The sequence below is a fragment of the Phocoena phocoena genome, chromosome 2, assembly GCF_963924675.1.
Source record: "Phocoena phocoena chromosome 2, mPhoPho1.1, whole genome shotgun sequence".
Lineage (NCBI taxonomy): Eukaryota > Metazoa > Chordata > Mammalia > Artiodactyla > Phocoenidae > Phocoena > Phocoena phocoena.
The window spans coordinates 40,525,225-40,552,287 of record NC_089220.1 but is presented as its reverse complement, the minus strand read 5'-3'; the positions used below and the strand labels follow the sequence as shown (position 1 = coordinate 40,552,287).

The 27,063-nt window shown below is 34.3% G+C and overlaps 1 protein-coding gene across 1 annotated transcript in view; it reads right to left on the bottom strand.

The window, feature by feature from the left end:
- Window positions 1–5,688: 5,688 nt before the first annotated feature.
- Window positions 5,689–27,063, bottom strand: part of C2H14orf39 (chromosome 2 C14orf39 homolog) — a 53,135-nt gene continuing 31,760 nt past the window's right edge. Inside the window, exons 11-18 of the mRNA XM_065872642.1 lie at window positions 24,731–24,816; window positions 24,585–24,640; window positions 21,510–21,571; window positions 20,289–20,461; window positions 18,883–18,888; window positions 18,460–18,598; window positions 14,482–14,539; window positions 5,689–5,888 (exon numbers count right to left, since the gene is read on the bottom strand). Coding sequence (XP_065728714.1) covers window positions 5,689–5,888; window positions 14,482–14,539; window positions 18,460–18,598; window positions 18,883–18,888; window positions 20,289–20,461; window positions 21,510–21,571; window positions 24,585–24,640; window positions 24,731–24,816 — 780 coding nt within the window. The remainder of the gene's footprint in view (window positions 5,889–14,481; window positions 14,540–18,459; window positions 18,599–18,882; window positions 18,889–20,288; window positions 20,462–21,509; window positions 21,572–24,584; window positions 24,641–24,730; window positions 24,817–27,063) is intronic.

Below are 27,063 nucleotides of genomic sequence, written 5' to 3'. Positions count from 1 at the left end.
GTACAAATGCAGTTCAATGGAGAAAGGGTAGTCTTTTCAGCAAATGATGCAAAAAAAAAAAAAAAATGTATCTTGATACATACCTCACATCTTATATAAAAACTTAAAATGTACCACAGACATAAATATAAATACAAAACTCTAAAACTTTTAAAAGAAAACATAGGAGAAAAATTTATGACCTTGGGTTTGGCAAAGAGCTTTTAAATATGACACCAAAAGCACGTTCCAATTATAGATTGGACTTTATCAAAATTAAAAATTTTTATTCTGTGAAAGACACTGTTAAGAGAATAAAAAGATAAGCCACAGATTGGGAGAAAATATTTGCAAATAAAGGACCTGTGTCCAGAATACATAAAGAATTTGCATAATTCAACAATAAGAAAACAACCCAAAGTTTTAATGAAAACAGATATTCAGATGGAAAATAAGCATATGAAAAGATGTTCGACATCATTAGACTTTAGGGAAATACAAATTAAAACTACAGCAATATACCACTTTATACCTATTATAATGGCTAAAATCTTAAAAACTGATAATACCAAGTACTGAAAAAAATGTGAAGCAACTGGAACCCTCATGCACTGCTGGTGGGAATGCAAAATAGTACAGTCGCTTTGGAAAAAGTTTGGCAGTTTCTTATAAAGTTAAACATATACTTATTGTGCAACCCAAGAATGCCACTCCCAGGTATTGACTCAGGTGAAATAAAATTTATATTCACATAAAATCCCATACATAAATGTTTATAGCAGCTTTATTCATAATCACTAAAACGTACCAAAATGCCTCTCAACAGGTAAATGAGTAAACAAACTGTACTACATCCATATAATGTAATACTTAGCAATAAAAAGGAACAATCTATTGACTTATGCAACTACATGGATGAAGCTTAAATACATTTTGCTAAGTGAAAGAAGCCAGACCCCAAAGGCTACAAAGAATATATTTCCACTTATATGACATTTTGGAAAAGACAAAACTATAGAAGCAGAAAACAGGTCCACTGTTTCCAGGCTTTGGAAGTAGAGAGAGGGGTTGACTACAAAGGGTGAACACTAGGGAACTTTAGGGGTGATGGAACTGTTCTGTATGGTTCTGTAATGCTGGATATATGAAACTCTATTTGTTAAAACCTGCACATCACTGCACAGCACAAAGAAGTTTTACTTCTTAAAAATCAATCAGGAATTCAGATAAACTCAAGATGAAATGCAGATGACCACAAATGAATCTAACTGCTTTATAAATGAGTGACATAATTATAATCAAGGGGGTAGGGAAGACAGGAGCTATCCTAAGTAACTTTGGAAAACAGTGTTTTGACTGGATACTCTAATACTATATACTATATAATAGGCTAGAAAATATCTCCCCAAAGATACCTAGGTCCTATCCCCTGGAACCTGTGAATGTTACTTTATATGACAAGAAAAAGGGGGAGGGTCTTTCAGATGTTATTAAGATTTTGAAATGAGAAGATTATCTGAATTATCCAGGTGGACTCTAATGCAACGACGTGTTCTTATAAAAGAAAGGCAGAGGGAGAGTTCACACACAGAGAGAAAGCCTTGCGAAGGCAGAGCAGAGAGAGATTTGAAGATGCTGGCTGTGATGGTTAATTGCATGTGTCAACTTGGCTAGGATTTAGTATCCAGTTGTTAGGTCAAACGCCATTCTAGATATTGTTGTGAAGGTATTTTTTAATGTGATTAACATTTAAATCAGTAGACTTTTCAGCAAAGCAGATTACTCTGGCTATGGCTTTATCCAATCAGCTGAAGGCCTTAGGAGCAATGACAGGTTTCCCAAAGAAGTTTTGGCCTCAAGACTGTAACATTGAAACCCTGCCTGAGTTTCTAGCCAGCCAGGTCTCCCTGCAGATTTCAGACCCAAATTGCAAAATCAACCCTTACCTAAATTTCCAGCCTGCCAACTTGTCCTACAGATTTCAGAAGTGCAACCTGAATAATCATGAAAACCAGTTCCTTAAAATAAATCAAGATGATATATGAGAGACAGAAAAGGGAGGAAGGGAGGAAGGAAGAGGGGGAAGGAGGAAAAAGGATGGTGCCATTGGTTCTGTTTCTCTGAAAACCTAACATAATGACCTTGGAAAATTGGAGTGATGTGGACACAAGCCAAGGAATATCAGTAGCCACCAGAAGCTGAAACATGCAAGGAATGGATTCTCCCATAGCCTCAGGAGAAAGCATGGTCTTGCCTTGATTGTGGCCCAGTAAAACCGATTTTGGACTTCCAACTGTAAGAGAATAAATTCCTGTTGTTTCATATCCACCAAGTTTGTGGTAATTTGCTACAGCAGCCATAGAAAACTAATATGACCTATAATAAATTTCTCACAAGGTCTGAGTACACAATCCTGAAACTACATGTATCCTAGGGTTGAACAGGAAATAAGTTGTAGATAATAAAAGCCAGATTTCTCACTGCCAGAGAAAGGAGTTATACAAATAAGCAAAAGGGTAATACTAAAATGAGCCTCATGTTGCTGAAGTTATCTGTATAAGCTCATGTTTGTTTTGTTTTGTTCTGAGCATTTAGTCAGTTAGATAGACAGATGTATATACAGATAGATTAGTAAACATTCATCTGTTTCCTAGCTCTGTCTACTGAGAGATCCTGGCTTTGTCCACTGAGGAGTAGTGATACCCCAGTAATTATTGTGTGCTCCTTTGAGGATAAATCAGAGTCTTGACTGATTTTGGAATATTCCTCTCATCTACTGAGAATACCTTTCATAATTGTAGAGAAAAAATTATTCTAAACATATTAAAATAGCTTTTTTATTAAACATGATAAGATATGCAGTGTTAGTTGTTAACTAAATGAGAGAGGCTTCTGGAACTGGACCTCATATTTCTGAAATCTTGTTGAGTAGAAGTAGAGACAAATTGCTGTTCTGAAGATTACAGCAGATTTCATCTATCTTTAGGAGAATACCGCTCTTTTAAAAAATTACCTTTAGGGCTTCCCTGGTGGCGCAGTGGTTGAGAGTCCGCCTGCTGTTGCAGGGGACACGGGTTCGTGCCCTGGTCCGGGAAGATCCCACATGCCACGGAGCGGCTGGGCCCGTGAGCCATGGCTGCTGAGCCTGTGCATCCGGAGCCTGTGCTCCGCAACGGGAGAGGCCGCAACAGCGAGAGGCCCGCGTACCGCAAAAAAAAAAAAATTACCTTTAGAAGGCTATTTGGTCATACAAAGTTATTTTTGTGATCTGTATTAGAAACACTACACTTGCCTTCACCAGTTGGAGGACCTGTGACATTCAAACACAAGCAAATAACTGATTCCTTCCTCCTCTTACCTTATACCTAGATGGTATTCAATCAAATGTACTTAAGGTATACTTTTCCAATTTTAGGTGTTAGGAGTATCAAACAAGACAATGTTATTATCACCTGGAACTTAACACTGCATAATGCCTCCTAATTGGCTTAACTCTAATTTCTCCCAACTCTAACTGTATTGTCTGTTTAATCTTAGCCATTTCTTTTTTCTTGCAACTCTGGCATTTAAGATTAAGTTCCTTATTGCCCTCAGAAATCAAGTCAAAACACTTGAAGATCCTCTACAAATCAGTACCATATCTATTAAACTCAATTTCCTACTACGTATTATTCTCCACTCCAATTAGGCCTATTCTTGAATTTCTTCCACATACATTAAATTTGTGATTGCATTTTTCTTTTGCTCATCATATTGTCTCCGTTATGTAGAAAGTCCTCCCTGCCTCCTTTACCAATTCAGTTCAACTCTATAAATTCAACAAGAATTTAATGAAATCCTACTAAACACTAGCCAGTGAAGTTAAGCAATAAAAAATGTAAACTAGAAAAAGGCATCAACCTTATACTCAAGAATTTTATCATCTACATACTTTTAAAGTCCTAATTCAAGTCCTACCTCTTCAATGAATCCTTCCTAGGCTTTCCAGTCCATGATGGACTTTCTTTTCTAATTCTTAAAGCACTCAACCTCTTCTCTAGCAGAAACCAAGTTATAAGCTGTTGAATTTGATTATCAACTATTTTATTTGCATGTGCTTTTGTTTCCTAAGTTTTGTCTCCTCAACTAAATTATAAGTTCCTTGGGTATAAGACTATATCTTTTGGCTCTTTTATATGCCCTCAAAATGTCACACACACTATAGATACTTTAAAAGCACTTATTTTATTTTACTTCTTTCATTGATACATGATAAATCTAACCATACTGGTTTGCTAGACATTTCTCTATTTAAGGTAAAAATAAACCATGGAATCAGTGGGTTTTCCAAGGCTAAAACCAGTTTTGAACCTCTTACTAAATAATAAGCCAGTTACAACATTTTTATCCTTTCTCATATATAGTAAATGTCTTTATTACATCAAAACTACCAATTAATTAAATCATAGGAACAATAAAATTAATAGTTGGTATAAAAAGAAAAATTCCAGGTTTTTAACTGAAATTTTCATCTTTCAACCAGCTGTTGAAGGTTTTTTAAAACACAATCCAAAGTTTCCTTAAATTCTTTCTAACATTAGTTACACCATCCTTTTGACTTCCAAAAAGTTTAGGAAGGTTTACTTTAATACAATTGTGATATGTTATGGATACCCTGAAGAAGCAAGATTGATTCTCACCCAAAATTTGGTTTGGATATTGAGACTGATGACACCACACATTCCAATAGGGTATGAAAAAGTTATTACTCATATAATAACATTTTCTGGGGAGAGCAGACCAGGCCTCACAAGCTGGTCTGAAAATGGCTTGATAGAGCAGAGAAGGGAGACTGGCTTTGGGTTTTTATGGTGGTTAGGGGTGAGCCATGGCAAAAGTTCCTGTACATGGTTTGAACTTCCCACTGATGCCAAAGAAGGAAACACCTGTGCTTTCTTACCAGCTTGACCAGATGTGGGGCAGAAGGGGAAGAATACAGGGTGAGGCTCAAAATCTTTCAGCAGTCACACATCAAGATATGGATCAGACTCTTTATTTCTTGATAACTCAATACAACTAATTTTAAAAAGCACAAATACAAAGATATTGAGCAATTATGTTTATATAATTTCATCAAATTTTAATTATCTTCATTTAAGCTATATAATTGATTGACAAGCAAATACTACATATAAAACATAAAGGTGAATTTTTTGTTGAAGACAGGAAACAAAATTTTAAATGTTCTTCAAAAAAATTTAAGCAAAAATATTAATGGTATCACAATTACTGCAACCAACCAATTTTCAGAAATTACTCTAGCCTTTCACATTTAATTTCCTTCTACTAAAGCTATTAGAATGATAATATTTTAATTTTTGTTGTATTAGAAGAAAATAACACATTTTATTCACTATCAATAACAAATTCTTTGAGATTATTAAAGTACCACTCTTTTACTGCAGCAGTGAAGCATAGGTTCTGTATGAATATAACTTGCAAAATCAAAACCAAAATAAATGATAGTTAATGCTGCAAATAAAAACAAAAGTAGATGACACAGTCTTAATTTCCTTCAATATTTAAATAAATATAATCAAATAATGTTACTATGGTAACCATTTCTTTAATCAACAAAAGAAAGTGGTCTTTATAGTTTAAGTAATAAGGCAAATTTGTGCCCTAGATGATTACAGAGTAGTAAAATAATTCAATAAATTAGTAACTAGTTCAAAATAAAGTAAATTGTGTGGTATTTTGTGAGGAGGATGAAAACTCTTTTTCAGAAGAAGGTGTTGGGTTTTGATCCTGTTCAAATGGAAACGCAAAACTAAAATCATCTCTTCCAGCTCCCAATGTATGAGTTGAAGAGTCCAATGGAAAAGAAAAAGTAAAGGTATCTTCTCCTTCTGGTTTCCCAAATAAGTTTCCTGAGGAAGATAAATATTACAATATCATGCTATTCATGTTACATAATATGATTAATTTGGTTATAATCTACCAAATTACAGTTTACTGCACACAGTAAATAGGGTAACATTGAATCACATATTTAACTGTTTTTCTCTTATGTGTAAAGCATTGTCCTTTGTACTGTGGAAGGTTAAACAGGTCCAAACTTAAACCTCACTTACATGTAATTTGAATTCAAGTATATAAAGAACTAGTATATAAGGTAAAAAGAGGAGTAATAAATGTCAAATGGAGAGAATAACACAAAGGAACAGAAATAGGTGTACATAGGAAATATAAGGGTAACAGAAGTCAATTTAGCTTATCAGAACCATTGAGAAATAACAAAGAGTTATTAAAATGGAATTAATAAAGATGAGCTTGTAAAGACTGCTGAATTTCCAGCTATAGGATCTGGACTTTATTTGATAGATAAGATGAACTCATTAAAAGTTTACAAGCAGAAGGGCTTCCCTGGCGGCGCAGTGGTTGAGAGTCCACCTGCCGATGCAGGGGACACGGGTTCGTGCCCCGGTCTGGGAAGATCGCACATGCCGCGGAGCGGCTGGGCCCGTGAGCCATGGCCGCTGAGCCTGCGCGTCCGGAGCCTGTGCTCCGCGACAGAAGAGGCCACAACAGTGAGAGGCCCGCGTACCGCAAAAAAAAAAAAAAAAAGTTTACAAGCAGAGATATGACAAGATTTGAACTGCTTTATAAGGATTACTCAGGAGAGAATTTGTAGAAAGCCTGGAACAGGAAAATGTTTAGAAATGGGGCTAACAGGAAAGAGATGATGAAAGCTTGGCATTACCTACAATCATAGAAAAGGGAATGGAGAAAGAAATGCTAGATTTGAGACATACTGTATAAGTCAAATTTATTCAAGTATTACTTATTGCATAACTACAATATACTGTTTATGGCATTGTTCAAGGAAATTGACAGAACAGTGAAAAGGATTTTATAGTTTTAAAAGGAATTTTTGAAATCAACTTTACATAAAGAATTACTTGGTTAATGATTCCCAGAATTGCCTTTAAGGGAAAATATTGTTTTTCATTCATTATATTATTTAAGACTATAATTATAAAAATATATTTTCAACATCTTAATTAGAATTTTTAATTACTATTAAACAATTTTAAATGTACGGTAATCCAAAGACTTAGTGAAATAAGTCTTTTAAAGCATCTATATTTTTTCCACAGAGAACCAATTCAATTAATACGTTAAGCAAAACAATTTACTTTGTGCCACTTTGAAATTTCATATACTTTCAAATATCTCAGTTATTTTACCCTAAATAAAGCTGAGCCAACCAGCAATAGGGTGGGTGGGTAGATGGATGGCTGGAGGGATGGACAGATCAGGATGGACTGATCCTTGGGTTCTTCCTCTCTCCCTTTCTCACTTCAGTACATATCCATAAGACTTAAACAAAGGAAAACAGCTATAACATAGCTATAGATCCAGAAAGAACTAAAAATCTTGAATCTCCCTTTGAAAAATGCATTTGACATTATTTTAATTTCAGAAAAGAAGTTCATATGAAGTCTTCATAAAACTCCTGTGATCACCTTAAATAAAATAATAGATTACTGTACAAGATTACTGTGTAGTCTAGGTGCTGTGGAGAATTCAAAGGTAAACAAAACAAGAGTCCCTGTCCTCAAAGAACCTATGATTAGAAAAGATTATATATATATTCATAAATAATGACAGTATAATAATGGTATAGATACAAAAAAGTATTTTAAAAAAGACATTCAGAAAAGTGAAAGAGCTTTTTTTTCAAAATAGAAAATAAATTTTATTTCTATGATAACGACTAAAAATTCAGAAAAATATCTTAAAAATTTATAATTTGTGATAGTATGTACAGAAGTCATATACCTAGAAATAACCTAATTAAATATGGCTACTTTACTTTTACCATGTTTTAAAAATGACTAATGGAAAGTCAATTCCAATTGCAGTCTGTCTGTTGTTGATCTGGGAAGTTTTCATAGACTCAGTTACTTAGTCTTCAGATAATATCCTCTTTACTTTCTGTTAGGCAACCAGAGCCCCAAGTTTTACAGCTTGGGGAATAGTCTTCATCTAGGCCCTTTTAGGGAGAGACCTTTTTGGAATGGAATGTCAAAGGGGAAAAATAAAAGGTTCTGTGGAAGAGAACTTGGTCTTGAAAAGATGGTTAGAAAGTGATAGAAGTTGAGGATTTCAGGAAGAAAAAATGGGTAAGAAAGTGTGGGCAGATTTGGGATGCAGTGAGTTGTTCAGTATGGCCAAAGCACAGATTATTTTTATAGGAGAAAAGGTTTAGGAGCTAGGTTAGAAAACTGGGAGCATAATTTGCTACTCCAGGGGAGCCACTAAAGGTATTTAACCAGGGCAATGAGATGGCCAACATTATGCATAAGGAGAGTAATTGGGGTATGATCTATAAGTAAGCTAAAAGGATGAAAAGACCAATCACAATGTCACTGCAATAGCCCAGGTGAATGGTAATAAGACTTTGAAATATAATGATTTCCATATAATGAAAATAGAAAAGAAAATAAATATTTCAGAGAGAGAACTGATAAAACTTGATGACTAGCTGAATGTAGTCACAGGCACAGAAAGAAGTTAAAATTAACCCTGATGTTGAGTCTTGGCAACTAGAGTAATGGAGAGACCATTAGGTATATCAGAAAGAGAACAAGTTTGATTTCAGATATACTGAGTTTTTAATGTCAACAGATGCCTTAGATATAAAGAGATATCAATTATACAATTATAAATAAGGTCCTACCAGACGACTTCACTGGTGAATTTTACCAAACATTTAAAGAAGAATTAATTGTCAATCTTTCTCAAGCTCTTCAAAGAAATCAAAGAGGGAACATTTCCAAACTCATTTTATGAGGCCAGCATTACCTTCGTACCAAAGCCAGAAAAGGACACTACCAGAAAGAAAACTACAGATCAATATCTCTGATGAATATAGATACAAACATTCTCACTAAAATACTTGCAAACTGAATTAAGCAGCATGTTAAAAGGATCATTCATCATGCTCAAGTGGGATTTATACCTGGGATGCAAGGATGGTTTGATATATGCAAATCAATCAACATGATACATCACATTAATAGAATGAAAGAAAAAAATCATATGATCATCTCAATAGTTGCAGAGACAGCATTTGACAAATTCAACTCGTTCATGATAAAACTCTTAAAAAATTACGTATAGAAGAAACTCACCTCAACATAATAAGCATAATAAAGGCTATATACGATAAGCCCATAGCTAACATCATACACAATAATAAAAGATTGAAAGCTTTTCCTCTAAGATCAGGAGCAAGATAAGAGTGTCCACTCCCATTAAACGTAGTATTGAGAGTCCATGTCAGAGCATTCAGGCAAGAAAAAGAAATAAAAAGCCTCAAAATTGGATAGTACGAGGTAAAATTATTTCTATTTGCAGATGGCATGATTTTATATGTAGAAAATCCTAAAGACTCCACCAAAAACTTGTTACATCTAAACAACAAATTCAGTAAAGTTGCAGGATACATAATAAACATCCAAAAATCAGTAGCATTTCTGTATACTAACAAATTATCTGAAAAAGGAATAAAGGAAATGATCCCATTTACACCAAAACAATTAAATACTTAGGAATAAACTTAACCAGAGAGGTAAAAGACCTCTACTCTGAAAACTACAAGACACTGGTGAAAAAAATTGAAGACAGAAATAAATGGAAAGGTATCCCATGTTCACAGATTGGAAGAATTAATATAGCTAAAATGCCAATACTACCAAAAGCCATCTATTGAATTCAGGATGATCTCTACAAAGATTCTAATGACATTTTTTACAGAAGTAGAAAAAAAATCCCAAAATTTATATGGAACCACAAAAGAAAAGCCAAAGCAATCCTGAGAAAGAACAAGGAGGGAGGCATCACACTCCTGATTTCAAGCTACAGTAATCAAAACAGAATGGTACTGATATAAAAACAGACAAATAGATCAATGGACCAGAACTGAGAGCCCAGAAATAAACCCAAGCACACACAATTAACTGATATTTGACAGGGGAGCCAAGAATACTCAATGGAGAAAAGATAGTCTCTTCAATAAATGGTGCTGGGAAAATAGGATATTCATATGTAAAAGAATGAAACTAGACCCACTACCTTACATCACTCACAAAAATTAACTCAAAACAGAGTAAAGACTTAAATGTAAGACCTGACACCATGAAACTCCTAGAAGAAAATATAGGAAAAAAGATCCTTGATATGAGTCTTGGCAACAATATTGGATATGACACCTAAAGCACAAGCAACAGAATGAAAAATAAATGGGATTGCATCAAACTGAGAAGCTTCTGCACAACAAAAGAAACAATCAACAATGTGAAAAGACAACTTACAAAATGGGAAAATATACTTGTAAACCATATATCCAATAAAGGGTTAACATCCAAAATATATAAAGAACTTATACAACACAACAGCAAACAAACAAATAATTCAATTAAAAAATGGGCAGGGCTTCCCTGGTGGTGCAGTGGTTGAGAGTCCGCCTGCCGATGCAGGGGACACGGGTTCGTGCCCCAGTCCGGGAAGATCCCACATGCCATGGAGCGGCTGGGCCCGTGAGCCATGGCCGCTGAGGCTGCGTGTCCAGAGCCTGTTGCTCCACAACAGGAGAGGCCACAACAGTGAGAGGCTCGCATACCGCAAAAAAAAAAAAAAAAAAAAAAAAAAGGCAAACAATCTGAATGGGCATTTTTCCAAAGAAGATATACAAATGGCCAACAGGTACATGAAAAGATGCTCAACGTCACTAGTCACTAGGAAAATGCAAATTAAAAACACAATGAGGGACTTCCCTGGTGGTCCAGTGGTTAAGAATCTGCCTGTCAATGCAGGGGACATGGGTTTGATCCCTCGTCCAGGAAGATCTCACATGCTGTGGGGCAACTAAGCCTGTGCACCACAACTACCGAAGCCCATGCACTCTAGAGCCTGCGCACCACGACTACTGAACCCATGGGCCACAACTACTGAAGCCCACGCACCTAGAGCCCATGTTCCACAACAAGAAAAACCACTGCAATGAGAAGCCCACACACCACAACAAATAGCCCCCGCTTGCCACAACTAGAGAAAGCCTGTATGCATCAACGAAGACCTAGTGCAGCCAAAAAGAAAAAAGAAAAAAACAACAACAGAAACACAATGAGATATCTTCTCATACCTGTTAGAATGACCATCATCAAAAAGACAAGAAATAAAAAATGTTGGAGAGGATGTACAGAAAAAGGAACTCTTGGGCTTCCCTGGTGGCGCAGTGGTTGAGAGTCTGCCTGCAGGTGTGGGGGACACAGGTTCAAGCCCTGTTCTGGGAAGGTCCCACATGTTGCAGAGCAACTACGCCCATGAGCCACAACTACTGAGCCTGCTTGTCTGGAGCTTGTGCTCTGCAACAAGAGAGGCCGCGACAGTGAGAGGCCCACGCACTGCGATAAAGAGTGGCCCCCACTTGCCGCAACTAGAGAAAGCCCTCGCACAGAAACGAAGACCCAACACAGCCAAAAATAAATAAATAAATAAAATTTAAAAAAAGAAAAGAAAAAGGAACTCTTGTGCACTACTGGTGGGATTATAGACTGCTAAAACCACTATGGAAAACAGTATGGAAGTTCCTCAAAAAATTAAAAATAGAACCACTATATGATCCAGCAATTCCACTTCTGGGAATATATCCAAAAGAAATGAAACACTAACTTGAAAAGATATCTGCACCCCTATGTTCATAGCAGCATTATTTATAATAACCAAGATATGGAAATAACCTGTGTGTGAAATGATGGATGAATGGATAAAGAAGTTGTGAGATATCTAAATATGTATACATGCATATACAAATATTATTCAGCCATAAAAAAGGAGAAAATCCTGTCATTTACAACCACATGGATGGACCTTGAGGGCATTATGCTAAGTGAAATAAGTCAGACCTGTATGATCTCACTTATAAGTAGAAACTAAAAAATTAGAAAAGAAAGAAACCAAACTCCCAGAAAAAGAGATCAGATTTGTGGTTACCAGAGGTGAGGGTATGGAGAGGGGAAATTGGGAGAAGGTGGTCAAAAGGTACAAACTTCCAGTTATAAGACAAATAAGTACTAGGGATGTAATGTAAAACATGATGCCATAGTTAACATTACTGTGTTATACATATGAAAATTGTTAAGGGATTAAATCCTAAAAGTTCTCATAACAAAGAAGAAAAAAAATTTTTAATTGTATCTATATTTGATGATAAATGCTAACTAAACTTACTGCAGGAATCATTTCACAATATAAGTACTTCAAACCATTGTGTAACACACCTTAAATTTATACAGTGGTGTATGACAATTTTATCTCAGTAAAACGTGGGGGGAGACTAAGAAAAGTAAGGTCCAGGAGTTTAAGAGAGTTAGGAGAAGTCAGGGAGGGAAGATATGTATTATAATATTTGAAAATGCTGAAGTGAATGAGTGTCAAATGAGAGTGTCAAAGGGGAGAATGTAAATAGATTTAATATTTTAGATAGTCGCATTTTAAGAATGTCTACAATTGCTGGATTCATTCTGGTCTTGAGGCATTTAATAACCATTTATGACAATTCCAAAATTTATGTCTCACCCCAATGAATTCCAGGTTCATATATAAAATTTCCTACTTACTTTCACTCAGATATCTAATATAGGCTTTTCAGTGATAACACTTCTAAAATTAAACTCCTGTCAATTTCAAATTAACTTCTACAGCCTTCTATATTTCAACAGATGTTAATTCCATTCTTTAAATTATTCAGGTCAAAATCTTGGCATCATCCTTCTTTCTCTTAATTCTTACATCCAGTCCATAAGCAGATCCTTACAACTCTACCTTCAGAAAACTTAATAACCAAAATCTGATCTTTCTCACCACTTCCACTGACATCATCTGCACTATTATCAGTTCTCACCTGTACTATTTCAATAGCTCCCTGATCAATCTCCCTGATCTCCCCCATGTTTCCATATGGTCTGTTCTCCGTATAGGAGCCAAACAATTCTTTTAAAACCTGTCAGATCATTTCAGTCCTTGCTGAAAACTCTCCAATAGCTTCCCATCTCAAACAGAAAAAAAACACCCCAAAGTCCTTAAATGGTCTAAGTGTCCCCTATGGTTTGCTCTCCCTCCAACTCCTCTGATTTAATTTCTTACCAGTTTTTCCTTCCTTATTTGATTCCAATCATATCAATTAAGCTGCTGTTCAATGAACATGCTGAGCACACTCCCATCTCAAGGCCTTTGAACCCTCTGCCTAGAACAGTTATCCCAGTAGCTTGTACCTGCACCTCCTTCAGGTCTCTGCTCAAATGCTGCCTTTTAGTGATGCCTTCTCTGATTCCCTTGGAACACAGCAACTATCTTCCCAATCCAAATACTCCCTATTTCCCTTACTCTGCTTTAGTTTTCTTCATAATATTTAACCCCATAAGTGAGTAGAGTTAACATCAGGTCTGTGCTGATCCAGGCCCACCTGGAAGAATGACCTTGGAGCCTGACTCCTCACAGCACTGTTTTCTTAGAAAATAAGAATTAAGGTAAATGTATAATGATGTGTTTGACTAGTCTACTGGGTGGGACTACACCTGAATTAGAGGACCTGTGACTTGGTATACAGTCCTTCCTAGCTCTCAGGTGGGAAACCAAGGCTGCAGCTTTTGTGTGTCAAGGTGATTTACCTGCATCATGCCTTTTGTCCTAGCAGCTTTACATATCCCATGTAGACGAGGTAGCAAAAGAAAGCTTATTATTTGGGTTGCTGGTGGGCCTCTCAATAAGATAAAGACGCTGTACATGCTGTTATCTCCTATCCTGTATCTTTCTATAAAGTTAAGTAAATCTAAGACTAAAAATTGTGACAGTGAGTCTGACTGCCAATTCAAATCCATATCAACTGTTTTTTAGTGCATTACCTTACATATAATCATTGTCTATTTTCAGTTTATCCCACTAGAACATAAACCCTATGAGAATTTTGCATTCTTGTCCACTATTGTATCACCAGAGCCAGAAGCGGTACCTGATATAAAATATACTATATATAAATACATTTATTTTTATATGTTGAATAAATGAACTAATCAACGGATAAATGAAGAAAGAAGGTCCAATAAAAAGTAAGCCCCAGCGAAACAAGACAAAATCCAAAAACTCCAGAAGGGAGATGGGAATAGTCAACAATATCAAATGCTGCAAAGTGACCGAATATGATAATAAAAATAAAATACTCATAATGTTTGATAATTAGTAAGTCATTAGTAATATTGGAAAAAGCAAGTTTTGGTACAGTAGTGAGAGAAGAAGCTAAATTGCTAAAAAATAATAATAATAATTAGTGAATGGTGCAGAAGTAACGGATATTTTTAAAGAATAAACTGAGTGCCTAAGAAAATCAGAGACAAACTAAACACAAATGGTGAAAGTTAACATGGTTTTATATATAGCAAACTTCAAATCACTTACCAATTTCTTGTTGTGATGAGAGAAGATTTAAATTTTCTGCAGAATAATGTTCATGAAACTGAAAAAAAATTTCCATTAAATATTACTCATGAAATCAGTAGAACAGTAGGCATAGCATTTATATTAGACTCTAAAGCCTAGTTCGTCTAATAAGCATAATTAGAGTAGACAAAATTGCAACATTCTTTATAGTGCATTATTGTAATTAAAGAGATCTATCTTCAAAACTATCATTGACTTATATTAAAATAAGGTTTATTGATTTGACTCTGGCAATAGATAAAATATTAATAGGCTATATATATATATATTATACCAAGGATACTTCCTACTTTGGAATATTAATATAACCTAAAATTCTAATTAACTTTGTTTTATTCTGAAGGCCTTTTACAAATCAGGTTGTTGTTACTGCTTTCCTGACTATAAAAATAATACAAAGTATTACAGCTTCATGTCAGTTCAAATAAAGTTTTGCTGCCAAAAGAGTCCATTTTCTCTGTAAAACAGGGTTTTCAAAAAATGGGATCATGAAACATAGTTTTCTGTCCTCTTTTTTTTCCTCTTAAGATTGCATTATGAGCATTTTCCCACATAACTATTCTTCCAAAACCTTATTTTATGGCATTTTATTATTCCTCTAATATGGACATACAATATAGTTTCAATCATGCTTTTGTTTAAAACATTTAGGTTGTTTCTATTTTTTTCTAATATAAATCACACTTGAATATATACTATTATGCACAGATTTATACTTCTTTGACAATTAATAAGGAAAGCTGATTTTCCCAGAGATTTTATAAGGCACTTGAATTTCTTTTTCGGTGAATTATCTATTCACCAAATAGACTCTGTCCATAACTCTATTGAGGCAGTAATTTTCTTGCTGGTACATATAAGCTCTTTATATAATAAAGACCTTAACTGTTTGTGATATTATTGCAAATATTTTATAACACATTATCATTTTGCCTTTAAATTTTTTTAACATATAAAATTTTGTATGTAACCAAACCAAAACCCTCTTTATTTTCTTTTGGCTCTTCTTCCACTGTTTTTATGCTTAGAGGATACTTCCTTCTCTTAAGATCTGGTAAATATTCACCTATATTTCTTCTGAAATATTTTATGGTTAACATTTTAAAATGTAATGCATCTATAATATCTATTGGTGTACAGTGTAAGACAAATGCTTAATTTATCCCCACTAATTTGTGGTCCTATCTATATTGCATTCTAAATTCTTTTATTTCAAGACATTTCCCATGCCATTGATCAATCAATCAATCCTTGTACCTTTACCACACTATTTTGATTGCTCTACGCTTATAGGATATTTTAATATGTAAAAGTGAAGTTCCCCCTTATCAGTCTTCTATTTCATACTATTCTCTTATTATTAAAATCAGTAGGAGCCATAATAATATCCTCTCCTTCATTCCTAATATAGGTAAATCTTATCTTTTTATTTGTCAATCTAGTAAGTTTATAAATTTTGTCAATTTTTTTCAAACAACCAACTCTGGCTTTGCTAATTTTCTCTATTGTTTGTTTTCTATTTCATTGACTTCTTATCCTTCGTAGTTTTTCATTCTACTTACTTTGGGTCTACTTTCTTCTTTTTTTAGCTTTTCAAGGTGGAACTTTAGGTCACCACTTACAGACCTTTCTTCTTTTCTATTAATTTAATTATTTAAATGGTTAATTAAATTATTTAAAGTTATTTTGCTCTCGTTTTGGCAGCAACCTACAGTTTCTGATATGCTGAATTTTCATAACCATTCATTTCAAAATCTTTTCTAATTTCTTCTTTGATCCATGGCCTAAATATTTAGGACTTTCCTACTATCTTATTGATTTCTAATTTAATTCCATTATGATCAGATAACATACTCCGTATAATTTCTATCCTTTTAAATTTATTAGGAGCCATTTAATGGCCCAGAATATGGTCTATCTTGGTGAATGTACCATCAGTGCTTGAAAAGAATAAATATGCTGCAGTTGTGAGATGTGGTATTCTATAAATGTCTGTTAGGTCAAGGGGGTCGATGGGTTGTTCAGATTTTATATGAGATCTTTCTTGATTGTGTTGCCTAATTCTACCAATTGCTGAGAAAGGAGTATTAAAAACCTCCAACTAAGTTTGTGTTTTTGTCTATTTCTCCCTTTAATCCTGTCAATTTTTGTTTCTACATACACATGTAGTTGAAAAGACCAACTACCTACCTGAAAATTTTTTCACACTGAGAATATATGAAGTTTGTTTAGAATTACAAAGCCAAATTAATTTTTAAACTGCCTTTAACTGCAATTTAAATCATTGCTATCCTGAGATTCTGTTTTATGAACTGATGTCAATTTGAGCCACCTGAGGTTGAAAACATAAAGATAATGGGGGAACGTTGTTATGCTATCAATACTCAGAATCTTTTAAAAATTGCCTCTGCAAGTGGTATTGGGAAAGTTGGAGAGCTACATGTAAATCAACGAAGTTAGAACACACCTTCATGCCATACACAAAAATAAACTCAAAATGGCTTAAAGACTTAAATATAAAACAAAACACCATAAAACTCCTAGAAGAGAACATAGGCAAAACATTCTCTGACATAAATCATACCAATGTTTTCTTAGGTCAGCCTCCCAATGTAATAGAAATAAAAGCAAAAATAAACAAATAGAACCTAATCAAACTTACAAGCTTTTGCACAGCAAAAGAAACCTTAAACAAAACGAAAAGACAACCTACAGATTGGGAGAAAATATTTGCAAATGATGTGACCAACAGGGCTTAATTTCCAAAACATACAAACAGCTCATACAACTCAACAATAACAACAAAACAAACAAGCCAATCAAAAAATGGGCAGAAGAATTAAACAGACATTTCTCCAAAGAAGACATACAGATGGCCAATAGGCACACGAAAAGATGCTTAATATCGCTAATCATTAGAGAAATGCAAATCAAAAGTACAATGAGATACCACCTCACACCAGTCAGAGTGGCCATAATTTAAAAGTTGACAAATTACAAATGCTGGAGAGGCTGTGGAGAAAAGAGAACCCTCCTACACTGTTGGTGGGAATGTAAATTGGTGCAGCCACAATGGAAAACAGTATGGAGGTTCCTCAAAAAACTAAAAATAGAGTTGTCATACGATCCAGCAATCCCAGTCCTGGACATATATCCAGACAAAATTATAATTCTAAAAAATACATACACCCCTGTGTTCACAGCAGCACTACTTATAATAGCCAAGACGTGGAAACAACCTAAATGTCTATCGACAGATGAATGGATAAAGAAGATGCGGCATATATATATATATATATATATATATATATATATATATATACACACAATGGAATACTACTCAGTCATTAAAAAGAATGAAATGATGCCATGTTGCAGCAACATGGATGAACCTAGAAATTATCATACTAAGCGAAGTAAGTCAGAAAGAGAAATATAAATACCATATGATATCACTTACATGTGGAATCTAAACTATGACACAAGTCAACATACCTAAAAACAAAAACAGACTCACAGATATAGAGAACGGACTTGTGGTTGCCAAGGAGGCAGGAGGGGAGGGAAGGATTGGGAGTCTAGGATTAGCAAAGGCAGACTTTGTATATAGGATGGATAAACAACAAGTTCTGACTGTCCAGCACAGGGAACTACATTCAATATCCTGTGGCGAACCATAATGGAAAAGAATATGAAAAAGAATATATATATATATATATATATATAAATATATATATAACTGACTCACTTTGCTGTACAGCAGAAATGAACACAACATTGTGAATCAACTATACGTCAATAAAAAATTTTTTTAAATAAAATAAATTGCCTCTGTTTTGTACTGTGCTCCAAGGAAGTTTAGTATTAAAGAATTAAACTTTTTGAGGTTTCAGTGTACAATTTTTTTAGAAATAAAACTTTAGCTTCTCATATTACCTGATGTGATGAGATTTCTGAATCAAATACAGAAGAATCAAATAAATTCAATCCAGGAGATCTAGAAGTATAACTCATAAGAAAAGAAAATCCAGGGGATTCCTTTTGTGTTTGACATTCAGTAGCTGTGTTTCTATTTCTGATACAGAGAAATAAGAAATCATCAAAATGTTAAATACATATTATTAAATATTGCAGACTGGTAAGCACCATAAATGGCATAGAGGTAAGAATTAGCATAGCAGGAAAAGGGAGGAAGTAGTTATTGAAGTGACAAACCTATGGAGAAAAAAACCTATGGTTTTGGGTGGAGAATAATATTAACTGAAGTAGAATAATCAATTATGAAATGATAATAAAGAATTCCTACTAAGAGTATACTGTCAGGCTCTATTCTATGTATTTTCATTATCATTAATTTACTTATTCCTCACAATAACCCTATGAGATAGCTACCATTATTATCACCTCCATTTCAGAGAAGAGGATTTTGAAGCTTAGGAAGATTAAATGATTTGCTCAAAAGAATGTAAGTGCCAGAGTTGGGATTTGAATGTAGCAACAAAGATTCAAAGTCTAAGCTCTTAAGCCTGATGCTATATTGTCCCGAAGATCTTGAAAGCAGTCACAAAATTTTAGTCTTAATGAGAAGCCAGCCATGACAGATTGCTTCATAAGGGAGTTAAGTTATAAAATGATTTGGGAAAAATAATTAGACAAGACAGTATATAACACGTGGTTAAAACATGAATTCTGGAGGCAGAACTGCCTAGGTTTAAATCTCAACTCTGTCACCAATGAGTTGTATCACCTGTGATTTTATTTCCTCATCTATAAAATAAGGATAATAATGTACTTACATCTCATAAAGCCGTTGTGAATATGAAAGGAGCAATATTTATTAAATGCTTACACATAGTGTTATTAAGTGCGTGTTAAATAATAGAAGTCTGAAGATACTTCTATAACTCTCTCCATGACCATTAATGAGTCACTTTACAGATTGATTTTCTCATCCATAAAGAGAGGTTTTAGTATACGACTGACACATACTTTTACAGTTCTCAGATTTGATGATGAGTTCCACTTTGAACATGCTGTGTTTGAGTCAACAGCATGACATTCATATATAAAAATCTTAGTAGCAACTTAAAAAACAGAGTAGAACACAGGTGAGAGATTCCTGATGAAGTGAAATCTGTTTGACATATATTTTAGAAGAATCTCAGGGTTCAGATTTAAGAAAAGATTGAACTAAACAGAGAGCTTGAATGCAGCACTATTTTCTTGGCTGTAAACTACAAATCTGTATTTTCCAAAGTTAAATAATGATGTTACAGATATTTATGCCTACTAAGGTCACTTAAAAGAATGGTAACTCTTGTTTTAGACACTATAACATTAAGGAAAAATGACTGCTGGAACATTATACAATGATGTACACAACCTACCAAATGTGATAGTAACTTTTTAGCTTGACAGTTAAAATTTTTCCATACATTTTTTTATTCTTCTGAAAATCTTAAATCTTATACTATTGAACTTGATAAGTACTCATGATCTAGTCCACCTTCAGCTAAATGTTTCAGGGAAAATGGGGAAGAGGATCTATGAAACGAGATGGCAGAATGTTTACAACTGTTCCAACAGAGTGATAGTTACATGAGAGTTCATTATACTTACTCTCTCTCTCTCCTTTGTATATTTGAAATATTCCATAATAAAAACTTTTAAAAGTTACAGGTATTAGGCATTTTACTATTCCTATCAATTACTTACATAACTCAATATGTAGATTCTTTCATTATAATTACTAATTAAAATCTTACATTTCAAATGAGGGGGTTTTAGGTAATTTCTCCACAGAGTCAGGTGTTCTCACAGCTTCAGGAGTCCTTAAAAATAAAGGAATTTCAGGAGTTCGTGGAAAAATCTCAGCCCTTTCTTCTACTTCATCACTATTACTTTCTATTGGCCTCCCCAAATGTTCAGCATATGTAATCTGCAAATTCAAAGTAACAGAAAACTATAAAAATGAATGTTATTGCATTAATAAACTCATATATGTAAAAATATGAGGTTAAAAACATCCTATTAACATACGATGTTATCATTTCATAGACAAAATAAGTAAAATAAGAATAATTGGTGAAAGTGATATCAAAATATATCTGTTCAAAAAACAGGAAAATAATTATTTTTGATTTTCCAATTTTTCTTTTCTTCCCAGCTCTATCTCACCTACCCCTACCTGAAAAAGTAACTCATAACCAGGACATACTCAGACTGATGAAGAAAAATGGTTAGGAATGATTTTTCTTTTAAAATTTCCACATCATGCTCTGGGTCAAGATTTGTATACGATATCCCCTTGAAAGAAAAGAGCAATCTTGCTCTCACTTCTTATGTTTTTTGCCCTAATAAATTCATTATACTACTTTCCCTGCAAAGATTGAGAACTTGAATACTAATTTTCCTTTATATCATTTTGTAGGCTTAGGAATATGATTTCTCAAATGTTTTGTTACCAAATCCCATTACGGAAACAGTTTGGGTCCCTCCAGCAAAAAAATGAAAATGTGCTTTTTACCTGTATTTCTTTACAGCAGAATACTACTCTTGTTTTTCCTGTCTTATCCCTTAGTAGCTACGGTACATTGCCTACACCTATCATCACTAAAGCCTTCCACTATTAAAAAATATTTTGAAGACACTTTTGTGGCAGCCTGGGCAAATAATTCAATCTTACCAAACAAAATTGTTTTCTTCAGTTATGATTCAGTTGTTGTGGTAGCAATTATATATAGTCAATTATTAATGACAATTTTTTGTGTAAATTTTCATGTAAACTTTTTGTGGCTTCATTTTTAAATCTATAACTCCTCCAAGGGATAGAATCTGTAACATCACAGCAACTTGATTACCAAACTAATAAGATCTAGACCTCACATAAATAATCTTCATTATACCAAATTGAAATTAAAATGGAAACAGAATACTTTAAATTGTAATATTTTGCTTAGAAATTAGAAACCAAACATTTGACTTACTTGTGAAGTACATTTTGATTCTCTCAATTGTTTTACCGTCTCTTTATCTCCACACTCAGCATCTGTTTGTTATATGAGAACAAAATATATTTTCTGTTTGTAATTTAATTGTAAATAAAACATATTAGCCAAACCATATGAAATTGCCAATATTTAACTATTCTGGGTCTATAAAAATGGAAATTTTAGGGCTTCCCTGGTGGCGCAGTGGTTGAGGCTCTGCCTGCCAATGCAGGGGACACGGGTTCGAGCCCTGGTCTGGGAAGGTCCCACATGCCGCGGAGCAACTAGGCCCGTGAGCCACAACTACTGAGCCTGTGCACCTGGAGCTTGTGCTCCGCAACAAGAGAGGCCGCGACAGTGAGAGGCCCGTGCACCGCGATGAAGAGTGGCCCCCGCTCGCCACAACTAGAGAAAGCCCTCGCACAGAAACGAAGACCCAACACAGCCAAAAATAAAATAAATAAATAAAATTTTTTTTAAAAATGGAGATTTTAGATAGTTCAACCCAATACATAAAGAGAATAAAACCTATATGAACAGTTTAATGAACGAAATTATAAAGAGAACACCCCATGTAAGCACCACCTAGGTAAAGAAATAGAACATTATGAGTTCTCCATAAGGCCCCATATTCCACATATCTTCCTCCTCATCGGTAAACACTAACCTGACTTCTGTAATAATCAATACCCTGATTTGCTTTATACAGTTTTATCACCTGAGCAATATAGTTTTTTTTCCTGTTTTAAAATGTTATATGATGAAATAATACATTTGTCATGATTTTTTGTTTAGTATACACTTATGAGATTCATTATGTATTGTTGCATATAGACATAGTTTGCTTCCTTTTACAGATGTATTCCATTGTACAAACACAATATATCTATCTATCCATTCTATTGCAAATGGACATTTGGGGTGCTTCTGCTTTGAGGCTATTATAAACAATGTTGTTAACATTCTTCTATATATATACTTGTATATATGTACTTGTATTTCTCTAGGTATATACCTAGGAGTGGAATTACAAAATATAGGGTAGTGTATCTTTCATTTTACCAGATGTTAAACTATTTTCCAAACTTTAGTTTTGAAACTATTCACCAATTTTTGTTGTGGCAGCTAGCCATCCTGAGCTATCCTAGGAAATTATTCGATTTCACCAGACAAAATTACTAGTTCCAATTATAATTTAGTTATATGACAATATATTTCATTTATAAATGACAGTCCCTACCAATAGTTATGAGAGTTCTAACTGTCCTACATTCTCATCAACATCTAGTATTGTCAGACTTTCCGAATTTTGCTCATCTGATGGGTGTATAATATCTCATTGTGGGTTTATTTTTGTTTCCTGATTTGTTGAACATCTTTTCAAGTTTATCTGCCACAAAAGTTTCTCTATTTGAAGTGCCTATTCATTTATTTTGCACATATTTCTTACTGGGTTGTCCATATTTTTATTCTTGGTTTGTAGAAGTTTTTAATACATTTTTGGAAACTAGTCCTTTGACAGTTTTATGTATTGGAAATATATTCTCTTGCCTCCCATTCTTTTCATAGTCTCTTTTGATGAATAGAAATTCTTAATTTTAATATAGTCAAATTTATCAATTTTTCTTTTATGATTGGGCTTTTTAATTCTTTTTAACAAATTCTTTCCTATCTTGAATAAATGTTTCCCTATTTGGTCATCTGAATGCTTTATAGTTTTGTCTCTTGAGTTCAGTCACACTACTATTTTCACAACAAATTAACTTCTTCAAAAGATAGGGTTGGAGATTGTTGAAGAGTCTTTTCTTCTTGGAAGATAATTATATGCCTTCTTGCGTGTGAAGCCTCACCATACATGCTCAATGGCAACTAGGACTATGCCAGATACATGCATTTCCCCATATATCTGTATTAGGGGGTATATTGTTCCTAGAGATTATCTGTTCCTCCCTTGTCTAACACTCTGTCAGCTTAGCATATATAGAGGATTATAAACAGGTGAAATATATCACCTGGGCAGATAAGATATAATTCTTTTCTCCAGAAGAAAGCAGGAAGACTATCCATCTGCATTAAATAAGCATATTGTCTTGGTTGAATCCTATATTGAGAGTGAGAGGAATAGACTCATAGTATATTATATGATCATTCTGAATGTGCATATATTTGCAGAAAACTACACTGCCAGAATGAGCCATTTTTTAAATTTCAAAATAAGTCAGTAATCCACATGCTATAGACAAGAAGAGGTAAAGACTTTTATATAGCCTAATGAATAATTACTATGCGTTATTGGGCTACCAAAAAATATATATATATACATATCTATGTGTCTTTATGATATATATTTTATATATACATACATGTATACATATACATACACATATATACATAGAGACAGAGAATGAGTCTCTGTCTCTCAAGGGTGCATCAAAGTTCCAATAGCTAGTTGATTCTAGGATAATAAACTCATACATATATATTCTGTGACCTTTCTATGATTTTATTCAAAGAAAATAATCCAAGATAATAAAATATTTATATAAAAGAATATAGTAGCGTTATTTATAAGAGCAAAAAACCTGGAAATAAAATTTTCACTGTGAGAGAATGGCTAAATAAATTACAGCATACCGATGCAAAGACCTATTATAAGTCATCACAAATAAAATCTATTTAATGGCATGGAAAAATATCCTTAACAGTACATCAAGTGGAAAGAAAAGGATACAAAATAATATACATAGTATGCTTCAAATTTGGAGGAATAAACTAAAAGAACAAAACACAGATATGCATAGAAAAAAAATATAAGAATATACAACAGTATTATGTAGTGTCAGTTCTATCTGGGTGGTCACATTTTTGTTTCTTTTATATTTTTCTCCATTTTCCAAATTTTCTACAATAAAATGTATTTGGTTTATATTTAAGAAAAATGTATTTAAAAACCAGGCATGCATGGTCAGTTAACCAGAGATGCAATCAATACAAATAATTTATTTGACTAGTATAAAAACCTGATATAACTTGTTACTCCCATTTCTTAGGAAAAATATAAACAGCAAATACCTGTATCTCCCTTTTCCAACCATTGATTGCAATCTGATTGTTTTGGTGGAGTTAATCTAAAATACAATAAACAAAATTTTTATATTATTTACTGAGCTGATAAATTATTTCAGAAATTAAAGCATTTTCTTATTTTTAAAGGTTACCTGAACTGCATAAAATTTTGTGAACTTTTAGAAGCCGTAACATGTGAACACTTTGAATGGTTATTCACAGCAGAGTCATTCAATACCTGAACAAAAGAAATTAAGCATTAGAATTGACTACACAGGGCTTCCCTGGTGGCGCAGTGGTTGGGAGTCCGCCTGCCGATGCAGGGGACACGAGTTCGTGCCCCGGTCTGGGAAGATCCCACATGCCGCGGAGCGGCTGGGTCCGTGAGCCATGGCCACTGAGCCTGCGCGTCCGGAGCCTGCGCTCCGCAGCGGGAGAGGCCACAGCACTGAGAGGCCCGCGTACCGGAAAAAAAAAAAAGAATTGACTACACAAAACAATAAAATGTTTTGCTTGCCATGGATACTCAGGGCTCTCCAAGAACACTGTCATCTTCCTCATCCTCACTGTTATTATCAACATCAACAACAACTACAAACAAAACATTAAATTAAATGAAACAACTACATACAAAACATTAAGTCAAACACTGGGAAACAAAAAAGGTTTAACTCTCAAGGAATTTGATGTTTTTGAGAAGTATAATAACTATGCCTGATAGTATTTCTTCATTTAAGGTAAACTTTAAAATTTTTCTTCCTTATTCATGATTAATCAAGTGAATCTTACCATTTTCTCAACTAATAACCTGATGTCTGTGTCTCTCCATCCCCTATAATCTCACAAATTGACTATAGGAAAGGAAAACAGTAGGTTAAAAGATTAAAGCCTGAAACTTTCTTTTTAAAATATGTATGATATGTATGACAAAGCTGGTATTTCATTTTTAACTTTAATTTTATTTAATACTAATATTATTTTATTTTAACATCTTTATTGGAGTATAATTGCTTTACAATGGTGTGTTAGTTTCTGCTTTATAACAAAGTGAATCAGCAATACATATACATATATCCCCATATCTCTTCCCTCCTGCATCTCCTGCCCTCCCACCCTCCCTATCCCACCCCTCTAGGTGGTCACAAAGCACCGAGCTGATCTCCCTGTGCTACGTGGCTGCTTCCCACTAGCTATGGGTTTTACTTTTGGTAGTGTATATATGTCCATGCCACTCTCTCACTTTGTCCCAGCTGACCCATCCCCCTCCCCGTGTCCTCAAGTCTATTCTCTAGTAGGTCTACGTCTTTATTCCTATTCTGCTCCTAGGTTCTTCATGACCATTTTCTTCTTTTTTAGATTCCATATATATGTGTTAGCATATGGTATCTGTTCTTCTCTTTCTGACTTACTTCACTCTGTATGACAGACTCGAGGTCCATCCACCTCACTACAAATAACTCAATTTTGTTTCTTTTTATGGCTGAGTAATATTCCATTGTATATACATACCACATCTTTTTTTTTTTAACATCTTTATTGGAGTATAATTGCTTTACAATGGTGTGTTAGCTTCTGCTTTATAACAAAGTGAATCAGCAATACATATACATATATCCCCATATCTCTTCCCTCCTGCATCTCCTGCCCTCCCACCCTCCCTATCCCACCCCTCTAGGTGGTCACAAAGCACTAATACTAATATTTAAATCACTACTTTACTAATGTTTGTATTGTCTGTTTCAAGTCTTTCATTTTCCCTGAGTCACTCATTTTGAAGAGTCACTGATTTTTCTTATTTGACCTGAAATTAAAATACCTTTAATAGGAAAGTTTATCCATTTATATTTGTTATAACAGCCACTGGTCTTAATTCTGTCATCTTATGTGCCTTTAGATCATAAGAAAAAGACCTTGTTCCTCAAAGAACACTTGGCCCTTAAAGAACAAGTGTTGTTACAGTTTTGATGTATGTTTTTTTGTTTAGTTTTTTTTTTTGCGGTATGCGGGCCTCTTGTGGCCTCTTCCGTTGCGGAGCAAAGGGTCTGGACACGCAGGCTCAGCGGCCATGGCTCTCGGGTCCAGCCGCTCCGCGACATGTGGGATCTTCCCGGACCAGGGCACAAACCCGTGTCCCCTGCATCGGCAGGCAGACTCTCAACCACTGCATCACCAGGGAAGCCCTTGATGTATGTTTTAAACAATATACATGTTTGTATATTCTTCCTGGTACAAGTATTTGTACAAGTATTTGTACAAGTATTTCAAGTAATTGTTTAGAGTAGGTGCCAAGAAGTGAAATTGCTGAGTATGTGCGTTTTTATTTTTAATGAGTACTGTGAACCAGTCCTCTAAAGCAGTTGTCCCAAATTATACTCCCACTGGAGTTGACTTCACTAGACATTATCAAATGTTTTAATGTGTGCAAATCTGACAGGTGAAACCAGGTATCTCATTGGTTTAATTTGCATTTCCCTGTTCTCCTGAG